Below are 17,696 nucleotides of genomic sequence, written 5' to 3'. Positions count from 1 at the left end.
AAAAAGCTGGGAAAAATACTAATTATACCAAATGCTTATAAGTGATAATCTATTGCATTGCACGAGAATGGCTGAATGAGAAAAGGAAAGGAAAATGACCCCATGACTCTACATATGACTTGAAAGAAATCACACGAATCACATCCACCCCATTTCTTCGGTCCTTGGATTTGAAAAATTCGTGAACCCGCTATCAAAAATGCTAAAAGTTCGGATCCTAAATTTACAATATTATTCAAGCTGTATTTCCATCGTGGAAGCCGACTGCTTTTTCTTTTTTTTGAAATATTGTTCTTGTACCTCATTCAGAGTTTTACCTCGAGTCTCCGGTAAAATGAACACCGCGAAAAACGTAACCATAAAACAAGATGCAGCAAATGCCCAAATGGCAGCTTTGATGCCAAAAGTGTACATGAATTTTGGATAAAATTTCAACGTCAAGGCCCAATAAGCATATGCGAAAACACCATAAAGGCCATTCATCGTACCTCTCACTTCATTTGGAAACAGTTCTCCACCAACAATAAACCCTATCGGAAGAACTCCAATATTGCACGCTAAAGTATACACATAGAAAGCTACCGGAACAATGTACGCGAATAATTTTTCACTTTGGTAATAAAATATCTCCTCGTATACCGCTACAACTACCATACATGCTCCCATACCAAAAGAAGAAAATCCTAGGATACTTTTTCGACCCATTTTATGCATGAAAAATGGCGTAGCTACGCTTCCAATAAAACCTACCACGGAATACAAAATGGTAACCTTAGCACTTTCCAAAGGTAATTCTAGTCGATCAAAGATCATGATTGTGTAGGCGATCATTATAGAATACCCAGTATGTTGCAATAGACCGAATAGCAATATTGTTATGAGCAGCGGTTTCCAAGCTCTGCAAACATTTTTTACTGTTTCACAGAACGAGGTTTTTGTTTCTTCTGCGCAGTTCTTCTCCATGTCTTGTATTTCGTCTGTGATGTTTTCCACTTCTGTGCATCTCAAAGAGCGGAGGATTTTTACAGATTTTTCCTGCTTCCCTTTGCTGTATAACCATACTGGGGATTCCGGTAATAGTAAAGTAGAGAACATGAAGATTGTTGATAATGCAACAAATACGATGGCTGCTACATTCCACATAACATTATAAAGTAAAATGCTGCAGAACATTACACCAACATTGTATGTCACTTCGGTAAGACCTAATAATGCACCTCTGTTTTTTTGGTGTGCTGATTTCCGATATGTAGGTGGATACGCAAAATGACATGCCTATTTGAAGAAAAAAAAATGATGACTGAAGTGTTCCCATATAAACTTACCTTATAATTGAAGAGATCTATTCCAAAGTGGGTTAAGTCATTTCAAAAAAAGGTACGTTTTATGGAGATTTTCACTTCAAAAGTGGGTTAAGTGATCGATTTTTCAAAGTAAATTTTTCTACAAGTAATTGTTCTATGTCCAAAGAAAGGAAAGGTGCACCGACCTTTGGAAACAGAATAAATTTCAGCACCAAAAACTTTAAACGCATTTTTTGGAGGAAAAAATGACTTGACCCACTTTGGAATAGAGCTCTTCAATTGTAAGCTTATAATTTGTTAATCGATTTCTTACCCAGACCAAATCCCTGAAGGAACATTCCAGCGAAAAGCATTTCAAAACTACTTGCAAAACTGATGATTACCCAAGAAATGATCAATGGAATGAACATAACGAGTAAAAATATTTTTCTTCCACAGAAATCCATTATGGCGCCGGAGCATAAACATCCAATTGGACCCAGAAGCCCTAAGGAGCTGGCTGTAATATAAACCGCACGAAATTGGGAATTAAATTCAAGTAAATGCAAACGGTGGCTTACCTATCTCGTCTACATAATACGCAAGTTGGTACATGTATAATTTCAATAAGTATTTTTCCTTTTTTTGATGTACCAAATAGCCTGTCGAGCTACTTGCCTTTACAAAAACTGCCCTACAATAAGGGAAACTACCCATGAAATGCCCAAAATTAAGTACGTAGGTACCTAAATCTTAAATGACTAAACAATTTTCATAAATTTTTGAAATTTATGCAAGCTTTTCAATGTAGACGGAAACTAATTTTTTGGGTACCTAAAATTGGTCCATGTTGTACAAAAACGTTCAAAACATATCAGTGTGAAAAGCTGAAGATGAATGATTTTTTTGAAAACAAAAACTTGGTACCCAAAGAAATGAGAAATTTTTGTGATTTCAAAATAAAATGTTGATAAGCTTTTATTTGCTTCAAAAGTAGTTGTGTTATTTTTATACTACCTAGGTACATAAAAAAATATATTTTGAGATTTCCATTCCCTGAAAAAGTTATTGAGCAATGTTTAATTTTTTGGACGTTTCATATGCTTGAAAGCTACATTTTTTTAACTCTAAACTAATTGCTATGTTTTTTTGAAATTTTGAGTTGAAAGTATGAAAAATAAAATTACAAGTGACTTTTTTAGATACAGAACGTCAATTGACCCGTGAAAATGTAAAAATTACATAACTGATTTTTTTTTAGATATGCCTAACCTTATTGCACCGAAGCTGCGATATGTACATTGTATAAGTTGGAAAATTATTTATTCAACTTCATTATTCTTTTGCAGAAAAGTTATTGTAAAAGCTGCCTGGGGTGTAATGTTGAAACGATGCTAAGAAAAATTGAAAAATCATACAAAACATACCCATCCATGATTTCTGTTCGACATCTACTTTTATACGTGACTCCGGAAAATCCAACTGGTGAAATAAAAATGCCAAGTAAGCTCTACTGCTTCCAACTAAAATGTAAGCTGTCAGTGTGATCAGTGTGTATGCTACCTTCGGTTCATAAAATAAAATCAAAAAGAAATTGAATTTGCAAAACATCAACTTTTAAACTGTCCATCCTAGTACCTACAAATTTATCCCATTGAAATGGACCCAGAAATAAAATTTCCAATTTTTGGGAGGCAATTTTTAAAAAGGTTTTAATTCAAATACATGTACAACATATGTACCTATTGGAATTTTAGATCGAGTTTATTTTGGTGAACATTTATTATATTGAAGTGATTAATTCATTGTTTAGAAATTTTTTTGTAAAGTTATTAAGCCATGTTTTTAAAGATAGGTAGGTATTTAAAATCATAGGTAAAATTTTTGAATTTGATAATTAATTAATAGCAACACTTACTTCTTTAGTGAAACCTGTGATTCTAAGTTGACACTTCATTTTCTATGTTTTCACTACAACCAGAGTGTTGTTCAAGTAACGTTTTTGTTTTCTTCAACGCCGAAAAAAAATGAATCGTTTAGCAATTCAAATCAATGATATTGGACAAAGAGATCTTTTTTTTACGTACGACGTAGCACTGAACTTTTAAGCGATAGCATGGTCCAACCACCAGACGTTAAAATGTAGTAGGTATTTTAAATTTACTTCCGTCCGTGCAGCTTCTATTTATATGTAATGTACCTACCTGCCGCATTTTTTAAATTTTTATCTTATCGTAGCTGTTGTTGTAGGTTACCACAGGTACTTGATGTACGAGTAGGTAGCCACTGAAACAAATCGTTATGGTATATGATTGATTCCTGTCACCTTTGTTTCAATCTATACTTAGGCAGCATGCATACCTATTAGCAGTAATTAGACGGATTGGGAGTAGGTAAAAACTAAAAATAGGAGAGATTTTAACATCTCCAATTTCAGAAATTCTTACAGAAAATTCAAAAGTATGTACATGTCAGAAGCTAAATTGATAATTTCCTCGTAGGTACGTCTTAAACTTATACGACTCGCGGATTTGAGAGAATTTAAATACTTTTTCAAGTTCTAAATTGGTTTTTAAATACTTACGCAAAAATAACTATTTTCCAACAATTTTTTGAAAAAATCCCAAGAAGGTGGATAATTGCACATATTATTTACTTTGTAATTTTCACCTCTCGAAAATACACAGACGATTTTTTAGCCATCCCGGACCTTCAGTCAATTTTCCTTTTTATTCTGAAAAATGAAAAAGGCATTATACAAATTACCTACATACTTAATATGTAAATCTACTTCATCTTCTAAAAACTACCTGAGTTCATATATAGCGGACTTCTGTGACTTGTGTGCATTTTAAAACCTATAGGTACCTACCTATCTATAAATAGGTAGATAACTAGAGCTGGAATTTTTTATGTAGAAATATAGTGAAAATATGCAATACGTATTTTATGCAATTTTTTCACCCAAAATATGCCAAAAATATGCCAAAATTTCCGTTTAAGTGAGTATCCTTGTAAAGGATTTTTCAAGCTAGAAAACATGAAAACTGTCAATTCAAAACAAAATGAACCCAGTGATTTAAAAATACATGTTTCGTTTTAAAAAATAGGCAAAACATGTAATTTATAAATTATTTCCAGGAAAAAAATTTCTTGGTGACATCTTAGCAGTGTTGCATTTTTTTAAAACAAAAAAGTCTTAATAATCTCAATTTTGCAATATTTCTGTTACCTAATATGCAAAAAAATTCCAGAGACTGCTCAAATATCCAAAAATATGCAGGTTTTCCCCCTAAAATTTGCTAAAATGTGAAATTTGTGCTGAAATATGCGAAATAGGTGTGCAAAATGATATTGTGTTTATTCGTCAGGAAATTTCACGATTCGTGGAGATCTTATCAAATATGCCTTTTTCCTAGTCAATAGAAAAATATGCAAAGCATAAAAATCACAGCTCTATAGATGACTACCTACTTACTTTTTGGAAAATTTTGGAAACGTTGACAATTTGGGAAAACGTACGCAATGTACCTAACAAATAGTAGGGAAGTTCTGTTTGTTCTGCTAAATTATTCACCTTGCAAACTTTGAAACTTCGGCTCAATTTCGTTGCTGTCGATTCGAGTGGTTCACTCTTGTTAGATGTGACACTCACTCACAAAAACCTCGTTCACTTGTCACCTCCAATTTGGCCGAAATTTGGCACACTAAAAGTTCATGTCTCCAACACCAAAAAACTAAATTTCCATTGCGGCCGAAGTTTACTATAGCTGCATTTGAAGCGATTCCAGTGTGCTACTGGAGAAAAACTAAGTCCTGCTGGAAGCTCTGTATTGTCTCGAAAATGGTCGCAATCAATTCGGGGTTTCAATTTTGCTACAGGATTTTTTGTTTTTTAAATATGGAATTGTTCAACTTGTAAAAAAATACACTCGTGAGCTCGTCATCTCGGATTCGCGATTCAACCATCCTAATCAATTGAGAATATCAAACTTATATGTAGTAGGATCAAAATGTCAGCGGTCAAAGGTGATTACAGCGCATTCTGTAGCGATTCCAGGGTGCTGGAGAAAAACTAATTTCTACTGGAGGCTTCAGATCGTCTCGAAATGGGTCGAAATCAATTCGGGAGGTCGACTTTAGCATCTAAATAAATTATTTCTATTTAATCTCTTGGTTTACCATTTTTGGAAAATTTTGTCCGTAAATAAGCTACTTCAGCCATTTTCAAAAATTTGCCTAAATTCAAAAAATCAACTTCTGCATTTGAAAATTTGGTCCTGAGGTGTGCATGACACGAACTTTCAGTGAGCCTAATTTCAGCCAAATTGGAGGTAACGAGTGGACGAGGTTCCCTTGTCAGTAGGTAATTTTTGAAGGATATATCTACCGAAATGAAAATTGTGATTACAAACAAGACTTACTTTATTTCATCATGTATGAGAACTCACGTTGTATATTGTACTCTCATCCATATTGCGAACATCAGCCCAATTTCATGATATACTAATTGTTTAAGGTAAGCAATGCGATTGGAAATTTCGTCAGAAAATGAATCGAATACCACGAGCAATACACGCATTTTTCACGTATTTCCGAAGTGCATGAGAACCTAATGGAATTAACCGTGAATCTCACGAGCATCATGTTGCATCAGCTAGAAATTCGAGTAAAGAAGCTCAACTTTATCATTTTCAGTTAATAAATCACATCATGTGCCAAAAATAAGCGCATTCACAGTATCTTGGGTAGGCGTACAGTAGAATCATGTACCTATACCTACGAGTATAAGTTGCACCTTCGTATCGGAAATTTCATAATCGCTGGGATCGAGTTGACATGACGGGGTGAATGGAATCATTGAAACAACATAAATGTATACTCGTAAGTACCTACCTAGTACCTACTTATATGGAGTTTACGTAAATAAGAACCCCCTCACCCCTTCAGCCTCAAAAAAAAATTGAGAAATATTGTTGGCATTTGCACAGCTTTGTAAGACAGTGTATTTTTTTCGTTCCAAGTTTTCCAGTTAAGTACCTATTGTATTTGTACATTTCTGAAGAAGTTTTTCTCAAAACTCATGCAGAGTGTGAATTATAATGCCTGAATTATTTTGCTCACGCCTTGTGCATACATTATCGTTATTACCTTAATGCCAAATCTGTGTATGTCCACAAAAAAAAAGTACGATTTTACGCATCACTGATAAGGTTCGGATATGCTCGGGAGGGTTCCTTGAGTTCTGATTGAACATCGGTCAGCTTCGTGAATCTTCCGTGGTGCAATTTTACTGCACTCAGATGTAAATTTTTCAATTCTGGGCATCCCAAAGTTTTATCATGTGACGCAAAAAGACAATTTTTTTTTTTTTTTTTTTGATGGACATACACGGACTCGGCATTAAGGTAACGTTATTTTCAATTGGTTTTTTAAAAAATTACACATCCTTTCGAGTTCTATTGATCGAATTTCAAGTACTTAGATGCCCATGAAATTAAAATAGTCAAGTGTTATTATTCGCCCAACACACTCCACTCGAATAAAATCGCGAAGAACAATCAAAAGTAAATAGATAAAATAATAAACATGAAAATATTTTTAAAACGTCCTCTGGTGTTGGGTAAGTACCTAAGTTTTATAACATTCTGATTTTTTAAAAATTGCGAACGCCTTTATCCTCACGCAAAGGTTGCACGGGACCGTCCTGCTTTACCTGTCCATTAAAAACTAATGTCGTGAGATCCAAGCTTCACAGAGTCTGAAAAAACACTGTTCAACTCACTGTCCGTTGAGATTTTCAACTTTTACTAATTGAGGATCCATTTTGAACCTTTTATTTATGAGAGTTGGTGAGTTGATTCCCAAAACACAATAGACATGGTTGAATTGATTCCCACCTTGTTTTTATTTTTCAACAGCAAGAAAAGGGTCAAAATCTGACACTCGAGGGCTAGATTTTGGTTCTCTCGAGTGACACTCAGCAGAAAAAATCGAGGAGTAGGTATGAATACTCACTTTTCGTAAAATGGAATAGGAAAAAAAACTGGGAATCAATTCGTATGTAGTCAAAAACGACCTGGGAGTCAGTTCGGGCGTATGGCAAATACGATCTGCGAATCAAAATTTATTCTCTTTGAAACCTCACCAATTCGCTTGAAGTTCAATCAGTTAGATCGAGAATATGAATACACGTACCTAGTACCTTGTGGTGCCCGGATCTTTTATGGTAATTGTGGTGCCCGCGTGCATGGAGGATCACACATATATTATGTAGGTATGATAAAGGTGTTTTGGTGCAATTTTGGTTTTTAATCATGAAATGATCAATGGAATGAACATAATGAGTAAAAATATTTTTATTCCACAGAAATCCATTATTAAAAAACCATTTAATTAATGTAAGCAGCTAACTATATAAAAAATACTAATTATACCAAATAGGTACATTAAAAGTTCATTTCTCCAACACCACGGAACTAAATTTCCATTGCGGCCGAAGTGTACTATAGCTGCATTTGAAGCGATTCCAGTGTGCTGGAGAAAAACTAAGTCCTGCTGGAAGCTCTGTATTGTCTCGAAAATGGTCGCAATCGATTCGGGGTGTCAATTTTGCTACATTCGATAATCCGTTGCATTGCCCTGGAATGACTGAATGAGAAAAGGAAGGGAAAATGACCGCATGTTATATCTGCTCGAATTATCGAAGTCAACTTGTGTATGATAATGAGGGATAATGAGGACCCAAAATATCTGAGAAATGGGTAACTACTTATGTACAATATCACGTATGAATTCCTATAATTATTCCTTTCAATTCGCAAGAGATTCTTCTCTTCCTGCTTCCAAAATTGTTCAGTTTTTCATTTGGGGGGGGGGGACTTTGTATAAGTATTATATCAACGTTATGATTTTTCAATCACCTGTATCAGGTATGAAATCAGCATTCAAGTAGGTACAGATGGGAGGAATTTAATTCGTCCCAAAATATCTCTGCTCTTGATCTAAATGTGAGGAACTCGAGGAAAGATGCTTGAACAGGTTCTATGTACGTACATAGGTAGGAATCTTTAAAAACTTTTCTAAATTTCCAGAAAAAGAAAAAAATCCCTTTACAAAACAATCTAATTCAAAAATTGATAGCGGTGTAGGTGAATAATTTTTTAAATTTATTCTACATATATCGCTCCTTTAATTTCAAAGATAGACAATTTCACAAAATAATTTTCTCGTTCGTCTCAAAAAACTATGTACCTAGGTCTACGTTACAGACTATGATCGAACTTCAAAGGTGAAATATTTGATAAAAATGACAAGAATTCAACTACCTATGTACATTCAAGTTGTTCTTCAGTTGATCTTGAAGGTTTTTTCTTTTTTTTGAAATATTGTTCCTGCACCTCATTCAGAGTTTTACCATGAGTCTCTGGTAAAATGAAAGCTGCAAATAACGAAACTATAAAACAAGATATAGCAAATACCCACATGGTGATTTTGATTCCATAGAAGTTCATAAATTTTGGATAAAATTTCAACGTCAGGGCCCAATAAGCGTATGCGAAAACGCCATAAAGGCCATTCATTGTACCTCTTACTTCATTCGGGAAAAGTTCTCCCCCAATCATAAAGCTTATTGGTAAAACTCCTATGTTGCAAGCCAACGTATACACATAGAAGGCTATTGGTACAATGTAGGCGAATAATTTCTCATTTTGGTGGTAAAATATCTCCTCGTACACTCCTACAACTATCACACATGCTCCCATACAAAAAGAAGACAATCCCAGCACAGTTTTCCGACCCATTCTATGCATAAAAAATGGCGTAGCTACGCTTCCAATAAAACCTACCGCAGAATACATAATTGTAATTTTGGTACTTTCCAAAGGTAATTCTAAGCGGTCGAAGATCATGATTGTATAAGCAACCATTATGGAATAACCCGTGTGTTGCAAGAAGGCAAACAGCACTATTGTTATGAGGAATGGTTTCCAAGCTCTCGTAATATTTTTCAGTGTTTCGCCGCACGAAGTTTTTCTTTCTTCTTCGCAGTTTTTCTCCATGTCTTTTATTTCATCTGTGATATTTTCGACTTTTGAACATCTCAAAGAGCTTAGGATTTTTACTGATTTTTCTCGTTTTCCTCTGCTATACAACCATACAGGAGATTCTGGTAATAGTAACGTGGAGAACATGAAAATTATTGATAGTACAGCGAATACTATAGCTGCTTCGTGCCACACGATGTTGTAAAGTAAAAAACTGCAGACTGTTACACCCACATTGTATGCTACCTCGGTCAGACCTAATAATGCACCTCTGTTTTTTGGTACGCTGATCTCAGATATGTAAGTGGACACACAGAATGATACACCTGTGAAAAAAATTATGAAATGATTACCTAAATAAGCTCTGCGCAGTGTCACTTTGATTATCATGTAGGTACCTCTAAGTATACCTACTTGAGCCAATTCAGTCTTTATCGATTGTCAAAAGTTTTCTTACCTATACCAAATCCTAGAATGAGCATTCCAACGAATAGCATTTCGAAACTAGCTGCAAAACTGATGATTATCCATGAAATGATGAAAGGTATGAACGTTATAAGCAAATATATTTTTCTACCACAAAAATCCATTATTACGCCGGAACAAACACTTCCAACTGGACTCAGGATCCCTAAGGAGCTGGCTGTAATATAAGAATCATTCAAAAATTAGAAATTAATGGGCACATAAATATGCGTAGGTACTCGGAAAGATCTCATGTATGAATAGCTTATTTTATGAAAGCCCCACGTCTAGGTACTATAGTACGATATTACACCTTGCTCTTTGACTTGAAATGTCTTTACCATCGGGATACAGAGGAGATCATTATTCATTAATACTCGTAATTTATTGATTCAGCATGAAATCTTGCAATAATTTATGGAAAACATATACGAAAATACCATACAATATCAAAACTTACCAATCCATGTTTTCTGGTCAGCATCCAACTTAAAACGCGAGTCCGGAAAATCCAACTGGTAAAATAAAAATGTCAAGTAGGCTCTGCCTGCTCCACCTACTATGTAAGTTGTCAGTATGATCAGCGAATATGTTATCTTCGGTTTGTACCAAACAAAAAACAAACAAAAATAGATAATGATAAAATTTCTGGGCGTCAGTTTTCAGTGAAAATGAAAGGTGTCACAAATTCATATTTTTGCTCATTTGACTTAGTAGGTACGTAATTAATGAGTATGTACTTAAAATATTCCAAGTAAATCTAAAAGTTTGCAATACAGTAAGTCCCGCTTATTAGAATAGGGTATAGAATAATTCGGTTAATAGAATGAAATGTGCAGTTTTTTATCGCTTACCCACTGTAGTGAAAACGAGCATTATATGTACCTATACGAGTATCTACGCAGTTATCTAATAGAATTGGCTATTCTGTTCAAGTTGGAGCAAAACTACAATGTAGGAAATTTATCAATCAGAAATTTTCAAAAAATCTCACTTTCTCCAAAAATTGACACAAATTCTTGCTTTTTTTTCTTAAAACTAAAAATTTCAAAAATTCTCAATTTTTTTCGAAAAACTTCTTAAAATTCTTGCTTTTTTGCCAAAAAAATCCCCGCCTTTTGCTAAAAATTGTCAAAGTCTTGCGTTTTTTTGTTAGAAATATTTCTGACAAAAATTCCTTGTTAAAAATTGACAGTTTTTTCGTCACTGTCAGTGACAGTAAGTTTTTGTTAGTAACTGTCAGTTTTTCATACAAAACTGACAATTTTTCAGGTCATGTGACATAAAAAACTGTCAGTTTCTTATGAAAAACTGACAGTTACTAACAAAAACTTACAGTCACTGACAGTGACGAAAAAACTGTCAATAACTGTCTATTCAAAAATTCTTCGATCATAAAAAACCATCATATACTTGTTTTCTCAGGCGTGATATAGGGATAGAATCATAAAACAACTTGTACTCACTTTTTTGAAACAAATCGCCAAAAATTTTCACTCGTATGTTGAAAATTGCTTGAAATTATCTTGCTTTTTTGACGAAAATTTGAAAAATACCTATTAGATATAATTATTATACCACTAACTATTAATTGCCAAAAAGTCTTGCTTTTTGCTAAAATTTTCGAAGTATCAATCAAGTTTCATTATTATATGTACATTATACATTACATTATATAAGTACACATTTTGTTTAATAATAATGTAATGTGAATGTAACAGACCAACACATAATAGAATCATGTAAAGTACCTATATGAGAAAATCAGAAACGAAACACTTGGGGTAAATTTTATATAGGTACGGGTACATATACAAATAAGTACATGAAGATGAAGAAGAAATGTGTGTAAAATTGTTCTTTTTCCTAATTTGTGCAGGGATTTATGATTTGTTATAACTTATGTTTTGCTTTGTTAAATTTTGATATATTTTTGTTGAACTTGTTATATTTTTGTGAATTTTGCCATACTTTTGTTGAAGTTATTTTGTTGTTATATGTATTTTTGTTATTTGTTAATTTAATTTCTGTTGTTGGATTGTTGACATTGTTGACATTGAAAGCCATGATGCCGGACGTCATGAAATAAAACTTTTTGATGATGATAAATCATTTTTTTCGCTTATTTTTATCCTTTCAATTTTTAAAATACTATGGTTATTTAAATTGAGAATCAAACATACCTATAGTCTCAACTTACTGTAATAGGTATATACATATCAAAAACTGTATTTTAAAATTGTTTGACGTATAGGTGATAACTTTTGCAAGTCTTTAATTTTTTTTTCAATTTTTTAAAAGTTGGACAAAAAATCTTATTAGGTATAGGTACATAAAATAGGTAGGTAAGATATGTATTTGATCTAATTTTTTTCAAAAATTTTGAAGAGTGCCAAATAGTTAGCCTACCTAATATTAGAAACTTACAGGATTTTTTATGGTTTTCAAGTTTGTGTAACACGGAACATTGGTTATGAAAATTCTGAAAAAAATGTCTACTTTTATGTTACAGCCCTATTCTCCTAGGAGATTTCCTTGTCTCTCGATAAAAACTCGTGTTTTTTGTTTTTTATTTTTTTGTAAGAATTGTTGAAAATTGATGAGAAATGTTCACGGAATCGGATTCTATGGAGGTTTTTTTTTATTTAGGTAGGATGACGTTTTGTTTTCCATAATTTAATGATACCTACTCTTCTGTAGTGAGTGAGCTAAATGACTTGAAAGTGACGTGTGCAAAAAGTGATATGTACCTATTCCGATGTTTTGAAAAATATGTAGTATGTATCTGAAGATTTTGAAATTCACTTTGAAGTGCTTGCTGAATTGCAAAATGATCAATTGATCGCCTAACATTTAAGGTAAAGTACCAGTTGCGGATATCGACACCAGTTATGGATAATCATTTCGTGGCGCTCTATGTGACCAAAAAAAAAATTAAAAAATTATATCTTTTTTTTTCGTCATCACTTCATCAGGTTAACATGTGTACAACTTTACATCGTGATTCTCAACTCCGAAGCCCTAAAAAATCTGTAATGAAAGTGCGAAATTTTAGGTGATTTTCGAAGTGTTTCATTTTGTGAAATTTTGAAAAAATGGAAAAAGGTAAATAAGTTTGTTATTTTTCGCAGTTGATGGACTATTCTGATAGCAAATAAGTCAAAGAATCCGTTTTTGAGGGTTTCAAAATTTTTCGCGAATGTTTAGTCACATTGGTACATACATGCTTATTTGATGAGGTATAAAATGTGTAATAATTGAGCATGTTTTCAAATTTAGAGTACTAGTGTGGCTTAAACATTACTTATTTATGGTGTAGACTCTATTTCCGGTAAATTTTTTTCTAAATTTGAAAAAAAAATTCTATCCGCAATCGGGTCCCAAATTTTTTTGTTCGGACCTATCCTCAATCGGGCTTTTATTTTCTCGATCAATTTAGAGAAAATAGACGCATTTGGGTGTTAGGTGTTATGGCCAGTTGAAATTTGATGTTCATCATAGAGAATGCTGATTTACTCACTTATTTTAGTGTTGTAAAAACAATTTTTTCTTGATTTTTTTTTTTTAGGTTTCATAGCCTTGATTGTTCTTAAGTAATTACAAGAAAATACGTTTTTTTTTTTTTTTTTTTTTTTTTTTTAGCAAAATAGCACCAAATTTGAACTTATTCCAGATGGGGCCTGGTTTCGGATAATGGATTTTTCTATCCTCAATTGGTACTTTTTTTTCTCAAAAAACTTGGAACCACAAAATTTTGGTGCATTTTTTTTTTGTAAGAAATGGTTGAATTATCCGTAACCGGGCCCGAAGTCCGGTTGCGGATAATTTAATGGTTTTTTGAATGGCTCTGGAAAATAGAGGTTTTGATAAAAAAAAAAATTGTTTTTCATATATTTTGTGTAGAAAGCTACACTTTACACATACAAACTATCAGATTTGAAAAAAGGTTCAAAATTGGGCCCAAAAAAAATTATTGAAAAAACCTATCCATAACTGGTACTTTACCTTAAAACAGAAACTCAATTGTTAAAAGGTTATACTCGTAGACTTTTATGTGCATGGAGAAAAAAATCTCATTAAACCTCTGGGTTTCCACTAAAACTTTTAGCTACAAAACGTCGAAATTTTTAACATTTTTACCTAAACTTACGATCTACTTGTGGTAAAACAAAGGAAAAATTTCTTTACAGCGCTAAAAAAAATAATAGAATTTTGGCTTGGATTTGAGAGTATGAAGGTACCTATGTAGAAATGAGCACGGTAAAGAAAAAAAACAATAAATTTCCTGAATACCCACATTGCATAATATTATAGCCTTATGAGTGTTAGTAGGTACCTACCTTAATGTACTTTAAATAGAAAAAAATTCCAAATTGAAACGTTAACGCACTTACTTCTTTGGTGAAACCTGTGATTCGAAATTGACACTTCATTTTTTAATTTTTTACCGTGTAATCAACCTTATTTTCGTGTTACTCGTATTTGTAAAATAGCGATTGTATTGGACCGAGGGATGTAGAGGCCTAACCATAACTTTAAACTAACATTAAAAATTTACTTACGTTTATACAGCTTCTATTTATACGTAGCGTGTATTTTACCTACCTATATAAATTGTTTTATCTTATCGTAAGTGTCGTATGATGTATGCGGTGAGCAGGTACCGGGTACCTATTGGGCAGCGGGTACTTACACTTACGTTGGCATGGACAGGAGGAGGAGGAGCACTGAAATTTGTTGCGGGCTTTTGGAATGGTGGGGCACTGCAGGAGTTTTGCTTTCCTCTCCCCCTTTCATACGGTTCAAAATTTCCCACGTACTTTTTGCCATGTCATTGTTACCTGTAATTTGTTCGCTCAAATTTCATTTCTTTATAAGACGTGTAAGTATGTAACTTGCAAGGGCGAAAATTTCGCAAAAAAAGTACTATAATTTTAAAAACAAAAATGTCAGAATTTTAGACATCAACGAAGTGCTGTAGCGTACCTATACCTACTAAATTTTTTTCAAAGGCGTTTCTCTGAAGGTAGGTACGATTATCATTATCATTTTCATTTACGCTGGACTCTCCAGCCACTCAAAGTACATATCCACCTCAGATTAGAATAGAATCACAGTTTTTCGAAAAATCATGGCTTGAAACCTCGCCAAAACCAACATTTCAACCACATACATACCATCGATTTTATTTTTTATTTTTAGTGGATTATTGAAAATCCAAAAATGACCTCTTTTGGCGATGTGAGTGTCTTTTTTTAAAAGTACACACATTACTTATTCAGTAAAAATGATGAAAATTAACACCAAAGCTAACATAAACTCCCTCAAACTGAATTTCATCGTTTCGTGCCATTTTGGAGCAGTTCTTAAAAGTAGACTTAATATATTTCGAAGTCGATCGTTTTTCTTCACAAAGTTTTTAAAAGTCTGACATAGTGTTAGAAAGTCGAGTAATGAAAAAAATATTAGGTTGTCAAAAACACTCGGAAAACGTGGCTATATTGTATGTACATGCAGTATGACTTTTGGGACTAGAAAAATGCCTCCAAAATCTAAAAAATGAAGTGCCTACCCACGTATGAACATTAGCATCCAAAAATTGAGTTAGATCAGTTCGGTGACAGATGACCTCCCTCTCTCGTTCATATTCCGAACATCGGCGCAATTTCATGGTTGACTTTTTCTATGGAATGCTATTGAAAATTTCGTCAGAAAATACATCGAATAGGTAGGTGCCACAAACAATTACACGCATTTTTCACGTACGTATTTTCGAAGTGTACGAGAACCTACTAGAATTAATCGTGAATCTCATGAGCATCATGTTACATCAGCCAGAAATTCGAGTAAGGGAGCTCAACTTTATCATTTTCAGTTTATTTAGGTTACATCATATTGTGCCAAAAACAGATGCATCCGCGGTATCTTGGGCACGCGTACAGGTAAATACGTAATTTACGTAAATGAGGACAAAAAAAAAAAAAAAAATTGAAAAATATTGTTGGCACTTGCACAGGTTTATCAGACAATGTAGGTAATCTCATCGTTCCCAGTTTTCCAGTATCCAGTTACCAAAGTGTATATTTCTGAAGGAGTTTTTCCTAAAAGTCATGTAGAGTGTGAGTTGACTTAATTTTTTCACGTCTTAATAGATACTTACCTATATTATTTTCGATTATTTAAAAAAAAAAAATAACACTCCTTTCAAGTTTTATTGGTCAATTCTCAAGTAGGTACCTATGAAATCAAATAAATGTTGATATTGTTCGCCCACACACTCCACTCGAATAAAAACGCGAAGAACCGGAAGAACAATCATGAATAGATAAATAATATGAAACTTTTTAGAAACGTTTTCTGGTGTCAAGTGAGTAGGTATAGTTTTATGAAATTATGATTTTTGAAAAACAGCGAACGCCTTTATCCTCACGCAAAAGTTGCACCCCTCCTACTTCACCTGCCCATTTAAAACTAATCGCTCAGATTCATGCTTCCGAGACACGAAGGGAAGTGTGGAGGGAGTATGGACCCGCTTACCAAATCGTCAAATTTTGCAAAAGTCGACAAATCTTTACAAAGTCAGCGATCAATTTTGAAAAAAATTAGACTTAATAAAAACGCTATTTACCAACTTTTTCAAACTACTACGTGTACCTATGTCGTTTTTCTGTTTCTGAATTTCTGCACATGAAAAATGTCTGTTCTAGGTAGGCCTACTTACTTAGGTACTCCACTTTCAAAAATGTCAAATGAGAGGATATTGACTTTTTGTGAAAAAAATACCCAATAATTTACGTCTTGATTATAAATTTTTGACAAATTCGGCCCTCGCTTCGCTCATGGTCTGTTGGTATTTCCTTTTTTAAAATCAAACTTTCTAAAAATCTATTATTCATACTCAAAATATGTACTTAAAAACTAAAAAAAAGAACTCCTTTAATAAAAAATACCTAAACGTCCTTTTACTTCTCGAAACTCAAATTTTCGAACACTTTTGCCTTCATTTCGTTCGGACCTACGTATCTGCTTTTCTTTTTCGTAGTTGGAATTTCTTTTAAAAAATCATCGTTCATATTCCTAAATTTTGAAACCAAAAAAATCGAAAGCTTTTTGTCCTCATTGTCAGTTTGTTCAGACCTGCTTGTTTTCCATGCTCGTACATAGGTGTTAGGCATGTGTACAAGACCGATAAATTTAACTGATTTTTGACTTACTTATCTGTGTACTATACCTATACGCATTTCGATCATAAGTAGTGAGGTTATTTGCTAAGGTTTAAGCATCGTTTACCATAAGAAGAGCTCACGAATGCTTACATTAATTTGGCATCATTTTAAGGAATGATCAAAAAATATTAATACCACGAGTTAATCACGGATAAACTGATAAGGTGTGAATTCACTTAATTACATACTTACTTTTACCTTATCTACCGACTGATGTACGTAAAAAGTGTTGAAAATATTGTCCAGTCTTATCAATCAACAGCATGCTCGACATTAAATAGGTAAGTATTAGGTATTAGGTACTTGACATCAGTATGGCATAAACGTCATTCTTAAAATTAAGTAGTTTTGGAGAGAAAAATTTTAAAAACTTCTACACTTGATAAAGAAGCTATTTTTCCGACTTTTTTTGGAACTTGAATGACACATTTTTGAAAACTTTTGCTCTTGTTTGTGCGCATGGAAAATGTGTGTTCTAGGTACCTACGTACTTACTTACTAAACTTTCAAAAATGCCAAATCTGGAGAAATTGACTTCTTGTAAAAAAAATACTCGATAATTTACTTCTTCAACTATGAATTTTTGAAAACTACGGCCTATCGCTTCGCTCAGGCCTTAAATGAACGCCTCACATAGAAAATAAACCTTTTTTACTTCCTGAAGCTAAAATTTT

General features: G+C 33.3%; 2 protein-coding genes across 2 annotated transcripts; both read right to left on the bottom strand.

The window, feature by feature from the left end:
• Window positions 1-231: 231 nt before the first annotated feature.
• LOC135834061 (facilitated trehalose transporter Tret1-like) lies at window positions 232-1,238 on the bottom strand. The gene has a single exon (XM_065347899.1). The coding sequence runs from the start codon at window positions 1,171-1,173 to the stop codon at window positions 232-234; it is 942 nt and encodes a 313-aa protein (XP_065203971.1). The 5' UTR covers window positions 1,174-1,238.
• Window positions 1,239-7,624: 6,386 nt separating this feature from the next.
• Window positions 7,625-14,355, bottom strand: LOC135835460 (facilitated trehalose transporter Tret1-like). The gene is made up of 4 exons (XM_065349722.1): window positions 14,191-14,355; window positions 10,257-10,392; window positions 9,789-9,974; window positions 7,625-9,657 (listed from the first exon to the last, which is right to left on the bottom strand). Exons 1-4 carry the CDS (start codon window positions 14,227-14,229, stop codon window positions 8,612-8,614), a joined length of 1,407 nt encoding a protein of 468 aa, XP_065205794.1. The 5' UTR covers window positions 14,230-14,355; the 3' UTR covers window positions 7,625-8,611.
• Window positions 14,356-17,696: the final 3,341 nt, after the last annotated feature.

This window comes from Planococcus citri, chromosome 2, assembly GCF_950023065.1.
Source record: "Planococcus citri chromosome 2, ihPlaCitr1.1, whole genome shotgun sequence".
Lineage (NCBI taxonomy): Eukaryota > Metazoa > Arthropoda > Insecta > Hemiptera > Pseudococcidae > Planococcus > Planococcus citri.
This window is presented reverse-complemented; position numbering and strand designations above follow the sequence as displayed.

Bases quoted from the DNA above. Each gene is read 5' to 3' on its own strand.
- LOC135834061 (XM_065347899.1), bottom strand. From the start codon at position 1,173: ATGTTCTGCAGCATTTTACTTTATAATGTTATGTGGAATGTAGCAGCC.
- LOC135835460 (XM_065349722.1), bottom strand. From the start codon at position 14,229: ATGAAGTGTCAATTTCGAATCACAGGTTTCACCAAAGAA. The intron at 10,393-14,190 runs GTAAGTGCGTTA...TACAAACCGAAG, and splicing joins TCACAGGTTTCACCAAAGAA to ATAACATATTCGCTGATCAT. The intron at 9,658-9,788 runs GTAAGAAAACTT...TTTTTTTCACAG, and splicing joins CATTCTAGGATTTGGTATAG to GTGTATCATTCTGTGTGTCC.